Below are 16,125 nucleotides of genomic sequence, written 5' to 3'. Positions count from 1 at the left end.
CAATGTGAAGGCGTGCAGCCATTTATTCAAAAGGCTGATTGTTGGACTTGTGTTTCTGTTTCAGGGCTTGTGAGTGCTTTTCCCATGTTCGGCTCGTCATTCTTCTACATACAGAGCAGCAGCAACAGTGCTATCAACACCCCGTGTGTACTGGCTGTCAATCAAAATGGTCTGAACTTTCTAAGCAAAGAGACTCATGTACGTTTAACCCCTTGTTTCTCAATCTTTACTAATATAACTTTTAAAGCTGTATTTCTAAGACTGCATTATTTCTTAATTGAATAGCTTTACTTATTTTTTTTCCAACTCATAATTAAGACAGTAATATATGTTTAAAATGAATTGAGAGTAAGTAAATAATGACAGAATTAGTACATAAATTTGAGGTTGGTGAGATATATTAATGTTTTGGAAGTAAATCTCTTATGTTCACCAAGGCTACATTTATTTGATCAAAAATACAGCAAAAATAGTAATAATGTTTGAAAAATGTTTACAGCTTAGAATAACCGAGCATCATTACTTTAGTCTTTAGTGTCACATGATCCTTCAAAAATCATTCTAATATGCTGATTTAAAGAAACAATATTATTAATGTTGAAAAAGGTTGTGCTGCTTACAGTATATTTTTTGTGAAAATCATGATAAACATTTTTTTCAGGGCTCTTTGGTTAATAGAAAAGTAATATTTTGTAACAGTATAAGTTTTTGTACTGTCCCTCTTGATCAATTTAATGCGCCCTTGCTGAATAAAAGTATATTTTTTTTCAAAAGTCTTACTGACCCCAAACTTTTGAATATATCTCTTTAAGGCTCCTATTTAAGTCATTAGCACTTTTTTTCTGTATCTTAGTATAAATATGATGCATGTCCTAGATATAGATTTAATTGAATTTTGCCCAAATTTATTTCAATTTGAATATGTAATCTGCTTTGGCACTGCTAAATATAAAGTGTCCATTATACCCTATATTTGCAAATGTATTTGCATTTCCTCCCAAGATATTATATAACATGGTCACGTATAGACTTCACAGCTGTTTTCAATGTTCCTCAGGAGCCGATGGTGAAGTTCCCGCTGAAGGAGGTCCAGTCCACCCGGACACAGAGGCCCACAGCTGGCTCCAGTTACCCGTACGTGGAGATAATGCTGGGTGACCTAATGTCTCAACGCATTACACAGTTACAGCTGGACCAGGTATGGACTTTCAACTAAAAGAGGGAATGTATGATTCCAGATCATCACACAATATAAATCTAAGTCATATATATATATAAATAAGTCATATTATATAATGAGCTTTCATTTTCACTGGGCCAGTGTGGGCTGAGCTTATTCCTGTGCGTTTGACTTTACAGAGCCTTGAGCTGTGCCGTGTCATCGCCATGCATGTGGAGAACCTGCTGTCCGTACGAGAGAAGAGACTTACTCTGCCGCCCAGTGAAATCACACTGCTCTAGCACACCTTCTCACTGATGTTATTTATTAGTACTTTTATGGCAATAATTGCAATCAGACACTATTAAACTCATACACGTCCAAAGCCAGCTGTCATTATTGATAGTGCAATATGTCTGTTTGCAATTTAACCAAGTTCCAGGATTAGCTTGTTATTCGCAAAAATTTGCATGCTTTCCATTAGGTTGAACATATGGTCCCATAGTTTAAAACACTATATTTCTACCTCTAGCTCCGAACACATGATCAGCAAGAGTTTATTTTTTTTATGAGAGAGAAAGAGTGATAAAGAAATGTAGCCACTGTTTTTGAAGTTGCACTACTTGAGACTTTTATGATTTAAATATTTGTACAATGTTTTTATTATGTTAAATTCTCTATGTGGACGAGAAATGCACTATATGTACAATGAATGTAGTTGGTATAATATGAAGTCTTTATTCTAAATAAAATAAATCACAGCAGTACTGTTTCTCACAATTTAATTTAATTATGCTGAATGCACATTGAATAATATTAACATTATAATTAACAATATTAACTGTTAAATGTTTGTATAAAAAAAAAAAAAAAAAAGAGAATGTAATTTAAAGTTTTAACTGGCTGATAACTTCGTGCATTGTAATTAAATTGATGCTAGGCAATTCAAACGTGTGAATAGTTAAGCCAGCCAAATCCTGATCCGTGTTTTCCAAGCGTTCGCTGGCAGTGGGCGTGGTTTGGTGAATTGGTTACAGATTCTTGCCTCTGATTGGCTCTGCTGAGACGTGGTTCCTGCGAACTTGCCCTGTGGTTAAACTGCATAAACACACAGCTGAAAACTTGCACGGCTTGAGGAGTGGATACAAAAGAAACTGGAGCTTGCATGAAGGATCACATTGTTTCTCTGCACCGATTCACGCCTAACGGAATTTCTATCAACCTGAGACGGTGCGGGCTGTGATATATCTCTGTTTCGGCTTCAGGATGATGAAGTTTAGGTTCAGACGGCAGGGAAATGACCCTCATCGTGAGAAAATCAAGCAGGATCTATTTGCATTCAATAAGGTATGTGGGATATATAGCGTTGGGTCTCCTGTCTCTCGAGCATGCATGCTTTTCGGATTGCACTGAAATCGACTGAAAGAACATTTAATTCAAGCAAATATATTAATAATTACATTCACTGTTTAAATGTTGTTTTTACTAGCACGCAACTGTTAACAGCAATGTTTTCTAACTATCGGGGCCAGATATATAGGCTAAGTATCAACAATATACACGCATGAAACTTGTTTGAAACAATTAATACTTTATGTATTGCAAGCTTTTCTTCTTGTTAATGCTCCGTTGGACTTTTATAGCTTTACGAGAATGAAAAATGTGTTATGTTTGTTTTTCATCCTCATCAGTGGAGCTCATTAAATCAGATGAGATCAGGGCGCGTTGTCTTTTGTGAGTGACCTCAAAGTTGAATCATGTTTGTATCTTCTGCGGTTAGTTTTTACATTTTTCCAACGAATTTCAATTGCAGAACAGGAAGTGTCTGTCATGCAGTTTCTTTAATTTTGGTATGTTTGATTTAAAAAAAAAACTTTTATTTTTTCATTTGCATGCATGTAACAACATAAATAATTTGAGATTATATAAGAGCTAAATATATTAATTTAATTCAATGATAATTTTATTAAATTAAAACTAAATAATGTTTGTTTATTGATGTTGGTTTCTGAGGCTTGAATGTGCTGGCAGCAGCAGGGTGATTGTAAGGATTTGTAGAGCTCTTTATAACGAGGCTGCTCTTAAATCTTAATGAACATGTTACTGCTCCCCTGCCAGAAACACAGAAAGGGTTTGATTGTTGGCTCTTTACTGATGACCAAACTCTGGCAACATGTCTAGCCGCCCTCCTCATTGTAAAGCACCATGAGAGAGACAATTTTTTAACGTCTTAGGTTAGCCCTCAGTTTTTGTTCATTTATCTAATGCTGACTTTTATCCGCAGATGGTTTAGTGGTGTGGAAGAAAGGTGTTTGTGTATCATACTGATGAAGTGTCATGACACTGTGTATAATGTTACAATAAGGTCCTGTTATTTACTACGTCTCACTTTGTCAACCTGTGAAAAGAGATCTGCATCCTTCGGCCAACTTCAAGCCTTGGTTTGCTTAAACTTGTGCCTTCTGTGTGTTGATTTAAAGGGGTAGTTCACCCAAAAGTGACAATTCTGTCAGTAATCCCTCATCCCTCAGTAAAACTCACCCTCATGTCTTTCCAACCCCGTAAGACTTTTGTTCATCTTCGGAACACAAATGAAGATATTTTTGATTAAATCTGAGAGCTGTCTCACTCCTCCATTGGTGTCTATTGTAATTGAAACTTGCTGGCCAAGAAACTTAGTAAAGGCAATGTTCAGTCCAAGTGACCTATAGTGGCTCAACCATAAGTTTGTCAAGCGATGAGAATAATTTTTGTGAGCAAAAATAAAGATTTTATTCAACAATTCATTTTCTTCTGTGTGGGCCTCTGAGTGAGTTTACGTAGGCGCAGCGCTTCTGGGTTGTACGTCAGAACGTAGGCTCACTATTGGCCGACGCTGGTCATGTGTGTGATGCTGGGCTGACATACAACCCGTGAACTCACTCAGAGGTCCACACAGAAGAAAATTAAAAGTTGAATAAACTTTATTTTTGTGTGTTTTTTTGCGCACAAAAAGTATTCTTGTCGCTTGATAAACTTATGGTTGAGACACTGTAGTCACTTGGACTATTTTAAACATTGTCTTTACTACAGTGACTTTCTGGGCCAGCAAGTTTCAATTACAGTAGACACCAATGGAGGAGTAAGACGGCTCTCAGATTTAATCAAAAATATCTTAATTTGTGTTCCGAAGATGAACGAAAGTCTTACGGGGTTGGAACAACATGAGGGTGAGTAATTATTGACAGAATTTTTATTTTGGGTGAACTAACCCTTTAAGATGAGGTTTTTAAAACTGCCCCGAAACATATTTCTGCAAATAATTTTTGATAGCTTGTGTGAAGATGAATTTAACATTGTCTGTCAAATCTACTAGGTTTCCTTCCTTACTATTTCTGGTTCTGTATTTTTGTTGTTGTTGTAAAACAAGGAAATCTCCTTCCTGTCAGGATCACACAACTACATTGCTAATTGTAGCATCAGGGCTCATTAGAGGTCAATGAGGGATGAATTGGTTTATTTTTTTAGTTGAAAAAAAGGAGTTCATACATTTTCTATCTGATGTAGATTACATGCGAGTTTAAGTTCTGAATGTGAGATTTTCTCTTTTCTTTTCTTTTTTTTATTTAGACAGTTGAACATGGATTCCCAAACCAGCCAAGCGCTTTGGCCTATGATCCCAAACTGCAGCTTATGGCCATTGGAACTAAATCAGGGGCTATCAAATTGTATCCTTTTGTGAGCGCTTTACTAAAATGGAATTAATGATAAAAGTTCACTTTTTGTTAAACACTGACTACCACTTGATTTATTTAAAAAAGTGTACTTTATTAAACAAGAGTGCATTACATTGATCAAAAGTGGACAGTAAATACTTTCACGTTGTTACAAAAAAATAAAAATTATATACAGTGTCCTGAAAACCAGTGTATGTTTCCACAAAGATAGTAGGCAGCACAACTTTTCCATGTAGACAATTTATTTTATTTTATAAAAGGATGGAGTTATTTGTATATGTCCAAACTTTGGTGAGAACCTCTGACATTTTACATCAACAGGGTTATTGAACACACCTGACTTCAATGTTAATAGTATTAAACTCTTTGCATCCTTGATACTTCTCAACTCTCAGTAATTTTCATAAAATGTTGAGAAAGATTTGGTCATGTTTATCTCGACTGATGATACAATGCAGTGAGGGAACGTCCTAGTTTATGGTTCACTGATTGTGATGAATTACTCTGGATGTATGGCTCTGTTGTGCTGAAGACTTGAGTCATCTGCCTTTGTACACAGTGTGACTCACTTCATATTGTCCTAGTCCTATCAAACTTGGTACTTTAAAAACAAACTTTTCTAAATTGTCATAATTATAGTTGACGCTGTCCAGGCCTGAATGTTTAAGTCCAGTGGGTTTAAGGAATGTTTACCAGAATAAAGTGTTGGAGATTCCTCTGGTAAGCTATCATTATCTAGTCCTCTTGGACTGGACAAGTCAAACAGCCAAAACATCATGAATGGAATACATAAAAAAAAAAAAACACAGTAATGCTTGCTTTTTCTTTTCTTCTTGAGATGGAAGCTGAGATATGGGCAGGGTCAGTGATATTATGGTGATTGTGATGGTACAGTGCAGGTCTTTGAGCTTTAGGAGGCTGGTAGTGTCAGGCACAGCCCAGCTGAGAGACGCTCAGCCTGCAGCCTTGACTCACTCGGTGGGGAGGGTGGGAGCTGAGCACGGCCTGATCTGACAACCTGCCACTCACCAGATCTGAGCGAATGTCTGTCAGCACTTAGAAGCTAATGCCTCGTCCGTCAGACAAGAAGACTCGGGATAGAGAGAAGACAGAGACTGGTTGGGTGTAAATAAAGGGTTGAGTAATGACAGGTTTGGCTTTGAAGGCATTTGATTGGGTGTTGAAGGCTGTGTGATGAGAGATCAAAGTTTGGTTTACCCATTCTGACTCCATCCTTATTAAAACTGGATGTCTTTGAATAACTGCTGGGAAGCATTAGCTTAGTGTTGGTCAGTTTCTCTCGCTCTCTCTTTTTTTTTGGTTGCTTTTTTCTGGCATTAAGAGTTCTTTTTGAGAGACTTATAAGTTCTGTTCAGACATTTCCTCATTTTATTTTACAAGGAAAACTAAATGACTTGGCGTCACACTATTTTGTTTTGTGCTGAATTCTGTGGAATGGATTTAAATGCTAAAGCATAATCAAATTAGCCCAAATATGTAATAAACTTTTTTTCCCCCATTGTCGTATTATATTAGGTGGTAGACCTATTTATCAAAATTCATTGCATATTACATTTGTATTTATTCTACTTAATATTTACAAAATTAGAAATAAAGACTGAAAAAAAAATAGGACACTCTATAATCTTGTAAGTTTGTGTGCACTGGGAATTATATATATATATTTCAAATAAAGACAAGGTAAACATTAATTTTACATAGCACACAGTGAAAATGACATGGATTGATATAGTACGCGCCAGGACAAAGCGAAGTAAAGTTTGAAATCAAGAGTTAAAGTTGCCGATCGTGCTTCTCCATTGGTAGCTGAACTCCCATGTCTGCATCCGATTCTCACAGACCGACCATCACGCTCAAGAGTAAAGGTGATGATACACTGGCCAACTTTGAGCAATGTTTCATGGGCAATGTTGCGTCAATGGGCAACCAGGTGAGACACAGGGCCCATGACCAATCTAAAGTATCCAATTAGAAATTTGTTGCCCGTTCTCAATGGGAAGTTGCCCCGTACGCATCACCTCTAACACTCGTTTATGCAGGCTACAAATGCACACTCAGAAGATCTCACGGCTGAATTCGACTGTCTGCAATGTTTAGAAAATGAATTGTTTACTAGACATTCAAAGACTTGTTTAAATGGTATAAATGAGTATATGCTGAATGCTAGCGGTAGATGAGAAAGCGACTGATATTACAGTGTTTGCCATTATTATTACTATTATTATTAGTAATAATAAAAAAGCGAATTCTAATGTTTTGTATATTGTTTACTTGCTTTGTTTATAGTTCTATGTAATATGATTATATTGTGTGCTCAGGCACTGGCAGTCTCAATGCTGTCAAAATAAAAGTCCTACTTATGACACATCAGCCAAACAGAAACAGGCCAATGCAGATCAGTCTTGGCGATATAACGGTTGACCACTAGTAAATACATAAGTTAACCTGTTGTGGTATAATGCCCCTTTTTACAAGATGTAAAATAAGTCTCTGATGTCCCCAGACCAGAGTGTCTATGTGAAGGTTTAGCTCAAAATATCCCACAGATATTTTTTTATAGCATGGTAAAATGGTCCCTTTTTGAGTGAGAGCAAAAATGCGTCGTTTTGTTTGTGTCCCTTTAAATGCAAATGAGCTGCTGCTCCCGGTACAGAGGGCGGAGCTTCAAGAGCTCGTGTGTGTTAGAAGCTCCAATTACGTCATGCAGACACACACTAAAATGTCAGAAAGTAGGCTATCTGTTCTTCCTTTTATGTTCAAACTGAAGTCGGACAATGATGGAGAGACTCAAGAAGAAGTGACAACATGTAGAATGCAGCAGGAAGTTTCTGAATGGTTAGTTGATGAATTTATGTAGCTGATGTGGAGTTAACTATCTTCAAGATATTGATTAGCATATTCTTTAATGGTAATCTATAAATCGCTCGTGTCGTGTGGGAACTGTTGTAAGATGCCTACAGAGTGACATGCTATTGCATTTTATGTTACTTACTGTATTGCACTAAATGTTAAAAGACGGATGTGACAGTTTGAGCAGACTCCCAAATGTGCTTTACTACAACAAATCTTCCTCTTCTCAACTCTGCTTGCGTGGTCCTGGGGTTCTATGTCCATTTTAGGGTTCATGGTGTCAGTAACCCGGGAGGAACATTGTGTGTACAACATTGTGAAATTAAGGAAAATCTACGCATGTCTATAGGACGGTCATGGCATGGGTAAACATGGGCTGAATCAATAGCCATAATCGGTTGGATGAAAAAACTTTCAAGATCTTTATGAACAACTTATTTAGTAAAAACAGAATACAGTCCACACCAGAATTTTATCAGTTCTTGCTGAGTTATTTGATTAAGCTGTCAGTGCTTTCTTCATTAGTTAGGAAAAAACTGGAACGCTGCTGTGGTTTGATAAGCTCCATTTTTATCTGGATTGGTTCCAGCTCCAGATGTGTGGTTTGCACATCAAAGGCTAGATTGCTGTGATGTGCATAGCTCTACAGCCCCGGTCACCCTGATGTCAGACGCCAGAACGGCCCAGTCTGAAGCGCGTCTGATCAAGGGTGCTGTCATCAGAGTTTTATCCAGTTCATCCTGTGCAAAGCTGTTAACAGAAGCTCTGATATATTCATTTATTATGTGACTAAGCCATTAACCATGCCAGTGAAAAAAAAGAAAGAAGCTCCTTTAAAAAAAAAAAAAAGTTCTTAAAGCTGAAGTATTTTTTTTCTTTTCTGATGATACAATTCTTTCTCCTATTGCAGTTTAATATAGAGTGCTGCAGGGTTTATGTATTTTTGTTGTTGTTGGCCAAAAACCCCAAATTAGTTCGCTTTTTAGCACTTCTTGTTCCTTTAACCTTAAGTCGATGGTTTTTTAAAATGGGTTTATGGTTAAATGCTCGAATAAGGTCTTTTGTTAATACAAGCTCAAGATATTTTCACGTTTTATTCTATGACATAAGTAATACCCCACTCATGATTTTATTAAGCTTTCACTTGACTTTAAAAAAAGGCATTTGCTAAACAGGTTTTGTCACAGACTTTAATTTCAACTTCTCACTCTGTTTCCACAGCCTCGTTGTGTTTATAATTGCACTATTCTAACTCAAACTTTATGGGAAAATGTTTTTAAATAGACTCAAAGTTGTCTTAATCTTAGTGATGACTGTAACAAAGTTAATTGATAAGGGAAGGAGGAGGCAGGAACCGGCGACCGTTCAACACACTTTAATAAATAAACAAACACAAAACGAAAGTAAAAGCGTCCTCACGGAAGACTGCCGCACACACATAAACAAAACCTAACATAAAATAGTCCAGGCCTGGTCCTCTATCGTCCTTCACTAGCGACGTTTACATGGACACCTTTGGTTCAATCGGAATGAAATCAATCCGATTGATAAATCCGAACACAGTGTTTACATGAATGATAAATAAAGTAATCAGGTTGATGTGCTCCACAAGCTTTGAGTTGGCTTATTAAGGCTGGCTAATAATATGGCTTCTAACCCTACTCATATCCTGCATAATGAATTCGAATTACTACCATCAAAGCGGAGGTACAGAGTTCCAAGATTCAACAAAGTGAGGCTGAAACACTCTTTTGTGCATCAGCCTATCTTAACGTTGAACAAAACACTTAATCAGAAATCAAGAGTATTGTGAATGAATGTATAATGTTGGAGTTTTATACAATGTTTATTGTATGTTTGGTTGTTGTAAACAGACACTGTTATGCCAGAAAAATTTCAGGCCTGTCTGACAATAAAGTATAAAAGTAAAAGTAGTAGTACCCATAGCTCTTTTTAAAATGTACATAACAGATTTTCAATAAAATAAGTCTCCCAGTCATTGACTTTTATTAAAATTGTGTTATGTACAATCAGTTGTTGTTGAAATTGTTTAGATGTTGTTCAAATAGTTTAGATCTAGATAAAACCAGATTAAAAACGTGGCCAGCAAGTCAAATGTACCTATATTTTTGTGGCGCTTATGTTTAACGTTCTATGTTATTAGGCATTGCCTTTCACCCACTGAGATCGCGGTAAACAGTTTGTCACAATGGATAATATTACACCACCCAAATATGTATTTATTTTCTTCTAATTCTCGTTGTTATTGCAGGCTGGTTTAGCCTACATTAAATTTACCATTAAGAAAAGTGTTTAGTGTAGCCTGCTTAAAATAGCCTAGAACATAAAACAACAGGACAAAACCGGTTGATGACTAAAAATAACAATTTCATGACTCTAGAGTTGACATTACTTTGTGAAGACAGTGGCATAATATAGTGACAGAATAAGGTTTTTTTTTTTAGGCGTATCAAAACAGTATTCATGTGCATAGGTCAATTTTACCCACTGGCGGTTTTAGGTATGCCTATACAACGACCCCTGGCGGTTCTAGTGTTAACCAAACAATGGAAGAGATGGAAAACTGTTGGGAAATTACTAACTATTGAATATTTATATACCATTACTGGTACAGAAATGTCGAACCTTTAAAATCCAGCCATTTTTTTAATGACCCAATATTCTTGATCCTCTGAAGGCTTGCGTTTAAATGAGATATTTTCAGTTGCCTTTTGTTTCTTGGCGTCAGTTTAGTAAGCTTTAAAGGATTAGTTCCCTTTCAAAAAAATGTTTGCTGATAATTTACTCACCCCGATGTCATCCAAGATGTCCATGTCTTTCTTTCTTCAGTCGAATAGAAATTTAGGTTTGAGGAAAATATTCCAGGATTTTTCTACACTTTTAATGACAACCATCTATCCCAATGTTCGAAAGAAGGTTCAAATGTCCGTCTCAATGCAGCTTCAACGTGATTCCAATGTGATGACGTAATGCGTGGCGTGTCGCAGACCAGCACAAGACAAACAATTGTGGTTAAAAAGTATATAAATTACTTCTTTTTTTTTTTTTTTTTTTTTTTTTTTTTTTAATGACCTATCGTTTTGCTAGATAAGACCTTTATTTCTCTACTGGGATCGTGTCGAGACTTTGAAGCTGCATTGAGACGGACATTTCATTTGAACCTTCTTTTGAACATTGGGATAGATGGTCACCATTGAAGTCCATTCTGTGTAGAAAAAGCCTGGAATGTTTTCCTCAAAAACCTACATTCTTTTCGACTGAAGAAAGAAAGACATTGACATCTTGGATGACATCGGGGTGAGTAAATTATCAGCAATTTTTTTTTTTGAAAGTGAACTTATCCTTTAAATGTAATTTGAGCTTGTCTGATCATAAATGTGTCTCCGCTGTAACCACAAATTGAGGCGCAGGGGTTGGAACTGTATTTTAAAGCTAAAGGGGAGGACAGACGAGGGGTAAGATCGGAAAGCAATGAGACTGCTGGGACAGAGGAGCAGTTGGAAGTGCCGGATTCACTCCTAAAGAATGCATGTGGCTGTGCACTTATTTCCCCCTCTGCTGTAAGAGGACATTCCTCTGCACTATTGTTGCCAGTCCTTGTCTCAAAGACATCTTTTGAAATGGTTTCCCGGGCCACCGCTGGAACAGGCTGGTAATCAGGATGTGCTTCAGATTTGAGGAGCGACAGCTTCCATGATTGACCGTTTCTGGCATGCAACTGTCAGAAATGCTGCTTTTGTTGTTGATTATGACTGAGGTGCTGTCCCCAAAATGAACTTCGTCATTGCCATGGCATCCCCTCGATTACTTGGCACACATTAGAGCTCATTAACCTAATCTAACCCGTGCCACTTATACTCTATGACTATAACAATCATTATGAATGATCACACTGCTGCAACAAAAAGAGGTCAAGCTTAAGGCTTGCACAGTGAATGATATCATTATGGTATACACAAGGATCGATACGACTACAGCTTATCAGCAATTTCTGTTTCATGCCGACTTTAAAGTGCACTTATTGTCCGTTATCATTATCAAGGGGGTTAAAAGAATTGTAGTATAACGCATACAACACTTCCATGATATATTTCTTGCTAGATCTTGAAATTGTCAGTCATCTTTCCTATCGTCGTTGGTCTTCTCAATCAGGCGCAGTAGCTCTGCGTGAATGGATCTGTATATGCATAGAGTCTTATCCTAGTGTGCTAGCTATCGGTTTTCTTCTCCCAGCGGCATTGCTGCAGCTCTCTGATCTAAACCAGGAAGCTTGCATCTACGCCACTGCAAACACTCTAACATTTGTCTGGTCTGGAGGCATAGGCTTATCACAACTTTTAGTTTGGCAGATTGCCTCATGAAAGCCTGATACTCTCACATTTCACGTTCCCACATAGGGATGTCCTCTTCTTATTGAACACAGCTGAGGAAACACTCGAACGCCTCTTCATTGGTTCATTCATAACTTTCTCGTTTTGCTGGAGCTGTTTCTTCCTGACGGTTTTCGATGGTGCTTCTGAAGGAAATTTAAATGTCTCTCTTTGCATATCTTTTCTCTCATGTGTCTCAGCCTAAAGCCATTAGTATTCTGTTGTGAGCCTCATGGTCACACACAGGGAGCTCAGAATCAGTCCCCTTCCCCCCTGTAGTGCACTTCTGTGGCCGGTAAGCAATCTATAGACCTTTTGGAAACTCTAATAGTGAAGAAGACTCATTGAAATCTGTTTTATGTTCATTGCTGCCAAACCCTCCACTTAAAGGGCCACAGTTTAATTACGAATTGTGGCAAGTTACTGGACAGGAAAGGGTTTGCCTGTGGCTTCTTTATAATGACCGTAGTCTGGTTTGGAAATAAGCAGAACAGACGCAGGAATCTCCTTCCAGTTCGTCTAATCAGTGGTGACATGAACTGAAAATGGCCATGCACTATGGGTAAAACAAAGTTCACGGTTAGTTCTTTATTACTGAAACTGCAGTTTCTAGAAATGCTTACAAAGCCAAAGTTCAGTCGGAGCTGGTGTATGTCAAGTTTCGTCATTTGCGTTTTTTTTTTTTTTTTTTTGTAGTACTAGATGGTTTACAGGAAGGAATCTCAAATTGCATATGTATCTCAAATCAGACGATATTTTTTAAGTAATTAACTGGGGAGACCATGTATCTTTGGAACATTTTATTTTTTCTAATTTGTATAAAAAAAAATGGTGGATACTTTTGCGTTTTAGCATAAAAAGACTGGGTTTAATCCATCATTCAATGACTCATTCAACAGGACTTGCTTGTAAATTTTTTTTTTTTTTGCGAAAACCCTCATAATTACTTGGGTTTTGTCTCTTGAATATAGGACAACGTATGTTTACTACATTAGACTTCGGACACAATGTCTGCTGTTTGTCACTATTCAGACCGTGAAATTGCATTATCCTTTGCTAACTTGTTGTTAGCGCCTGAGTGAGTAATTGTCGAGCATTGTTGGGAGTATGTGGAGAGGAGATGGCCAGCGTGGGCCCTCGGAGAGTGTTTGGCTTATGTTGTGAGAGCAGTTTGGGGCCCAGGAAGGGAGTTCGGATTGTTACATGACTTTGACATGTTAAAACTCTTTTTGTGGTAATGGAGAGGGTGGAGAGAACATCTATAGTGTCAGTGTGGTAAATATTTATACTATTTAGGCCTAGATGAATATCATCTAATAGGCAGTTATTTTAAAGCTATTGTTTCCCTTGTGAAAAAGCATTGTATTAAATGTGCACTTCAAATCGTCTGTATATCAATGTGTCTGTGTGAAATCAAGTATTAAAAATAAATTTTTTTTTTGAAGATAATATAATATGAATAAAATAAAAGGCTTAACTTGGTACACTTTCATGACTGTTTCTTAACGCACTTAAGTAAGCTTTGAAAAAGTGAAACTTAATTTAAGGAATTGTTGTAAGCATTTATCATGCTTTAATGGACACTTATTTTGATGTTAGCTAACATGAAACAAATATAATATACTTTATTATAATTTTGAACTGTAGTGTGTTCAATATTACATTTTATTGTTATTGTTTTAAGATTACTAAATTGCAACTTCATTACAGGTTTAATTACAAATATAATAAAATGCATGCCATACAAGCTTCAATAGAAATTACATATTTGGTTAAATTAGTTTATTATAAATACTTGTCAGTACACTTTGCATGTCACTATAAAATTCGGCTAATTGCTTTTTATATAATTTAAGCCAATACTTTTCACACTTAAAAAAAAACAAAAAAGTACTCACAGAACTTCAATTATATTGTTCTTAAGTTTACTAACTTGTACTTTTTTTTTTTACAAGGGTTACCCAAAAATGAAAATTGTCATTTACTCTCAATTGGATTTTCTAAACCCCATGACTTTGTTGTAGGCCACAAAAGGAGATGCTTTGAAAAATGTTTATGCTTCTCTTTTTTTCCATACTATTAAAGTATCTCTCATGTCTCTTAACTAAACTGCTAAGGTATATTGGATTTCCAGATTAGCAATTTAAAGTAAAAAATTTCAGGTTTCTGCTCACTGGGTTCTGTTTCTATTTGCATTGCTGAAAACTGTCGTCTTTGGCTTTAATATTGATTATCTTGGTCAAAATAATTTGCATCTAAATACTGGCAATACTTTCATGAATTTCTTGAGGTAAAAAAATTTGTTTTTTGAGCTGATTTGGAATTCTTCAGTTGTTTAAAATGCATGTTCTTTGTGTCTTGGGAATATCAGGTTCTGTTTTGAGTGTCCGCTTGTTACTTCAATTGAAACTTCAGTATTCATGTAAGACATGTAGCTAAGGAAAATTAATTCTGAATTCAGAGTGTTTCTGAAAGATGTTATGACTGAACAAGAAATAGTCTAACTCTTAATAGCCTGAGAGGATGGGAAGGAAATTCCAGTGTCAAAAATGTCAAATGGTTCATGATTTTTAACCCCTAAAAAAGGAAATCCATTTCTTTCTCCATGTCAACAAAGCAAAATCATACTGTGCCCTATTCAGAGTGCAGTCATCTCATGGTTTGTAATCTCTCCACACCATTAGCAATGCACTGAGGTGGATGGATTGGCTCAAAAAGGAGGGTATATTGACTGTAGGGGGAGTTTTTGAGGGGAAAAAATGACAGGGCCTCTCTGTTCATGTTAATGGCCTGTTGAGCTATCAAGGCTGAGTGTGAGAGAATTTTACAGATGTTTCTGTTCTTCGCTCTTCTGTTTAATTCCCACACAAAACCCTGCACTCCCATCATGCTTCACACACCTGGATCCTCCTTTGGTTCTGTTCTATTTTTACCTCACTTATTGAAATTCATTGTCTCCCCTTTCAATCAAATTTCTCATCAAAGGAGCCTGTATTTACTTTTGTTTAATTAATTGGACATCTGAGCTGGACTTTCTCTAATGTAGTCCAATAAATTGTTTAGGTACATTTAGTATATTTCTTTTTCCTTAGAGGTTGTTTTCTTTGCATCCCTTGCCATTATTATTCATATGTATTTAAAAACACTTTTTTTTTTCTTTCCGGTAGCTCAAGCGGCTCTGCATGATGTGGGAATACAAGAACTGATGATAAAAGCTTATGCCTAATGCATTAATATGAATTACTGTGAGAATGAAAGTTTTAGTCCTATAGGAAAGCAAGCTTTACTCAATGAGTGTGCTTACATGTACACTAATAAAAAAGTATTTTATATATTCGTAGATATCTTAATACTATTGATGTCAATTCACAACTAATTGCATCTAACATAAAAGTCTGTTGTGTGTAAGGTGTATATATTGTATATTCAAAAACTTTTATGTTAGATGCGATTAACCGATTGGACAACACTAACTGTCATGTATATTTTTCTTGTATTTATTTATTCATAAATTAGAATAATATAATCAGCTCATTATAAAAACAAACTCAAAAAAACTACGTTTGAATTCAAATTATTTTGTATGGTAAAGGGAGTTACATGCAGACAAAAACGTTGCGTAAACCATTTTTGATCATTATCTGATAAATGACCCCATTTAAGGTGTTAACATGCATGACGTAAGCGTAATTGGTCTAAGATTGTGCATGTTAACGCTCTGTGTCTCGGCTTTTGAACCTTTTCATTGTGTAGCATTTTTGGGGCATATGAGCCTCTTCTGCGAATAACAGGATGCCTGTTCCCGTGTGACATAATCGAGATGCTGCCATGGCAACCACGGGGACTTCAGAATGGAGCAGTTCGTCTAGGGTGCCGTTTCAAGAGCCTGGTTGTGTAAGACATTATGGGCTTGATTAGGCAGCAGCTGAAGTGGCTCTCAGAGAGCTGTGTGTGTGAGGTGTCAGGGTGACGTGCGGCAGTGCCACAC

General features: G+C 36.6%; 2 protein-coding genes across 8 annotated transcripts in view; both read left to right on the top strand.

The window, feature by feature from the left end:
* Nucleotides 1-1,922, top strand: part of myo15aa (myosin XVAa) — a gene marked incomplete at its 5' end in the record, with an annotated part of 33,153 nt that extends 31,231 nt beyond the window's left edge. For all 6 annotated transcript variants that reach the window (XM_079611680.1, XM_079611677.1, XM_079611678.1 and 3 more), the window contains 3 exons: nucleotides 65-198; nucleotides 1,058-1,198; nucleotides 1,360-1,922. In XM_079611680.1, the coding sequence (XP_079467806.1) occupies nucleotides 65-198; nucleotides 1,058-1,198; nucleotides 1,360-1,461 (377 nt within the window). In that variant the 3' untranslated portion in view covers nucleotides 1,462-1,922. The remainder of the gene's footprint in view (nucleotides 1-64; nucleotides 199-1,057; nucleotides 1,199-1,359) is intronic.
* A 315-nt stretch (nucleotides 1,923-2,237) lies between these two features.
* Nucleotides 2,238-16,125, top strand: part of llgl1 (LLGL scribble cell polarity complex component 1) — a 41,735-nt gene continuing 27,847 nt past the window's right edge. Inside the window, exons 1-2 of one of the 2 annotated variants that reach the window (XM_079611731.1) lie at nucleotides 2,238-2,506; nucleotides 4,769-4,866. In XM_079611731.1, the coding sequence (XP_079467857.1) occupies nucleotides 2,426-2,506; nucleotides 4,769-4,866 (179 nt within the window). In that variant the 5' untranslated portion in view covers nucleotides 2,238-2,425. The remainder of the gene's footprint in view (nucleotides 2,507-4,768; nucleotides 4,867-16,125) is intronic. The other variant, XM_079611732.1, reaches the window with a different exon arrangement.

The sequence above is a fragment of the Phoxinus phoxinus genome (assembly GCF_949152265.1).
Source record: "Phoxinus phoxinus genome assembly, chromosome: 1".
Lineage (NCBI taxonomy): Eukaryota > Metazoa > Chordata > Actinopteri > Cypriniformes > Leuciscidae > Phoxinus > Phoxinus phoxinus.
Note: the sequence above shows the minus strand (reverse complement) of the source record. Positions and strands in the feature narration are given on the sequence as shown.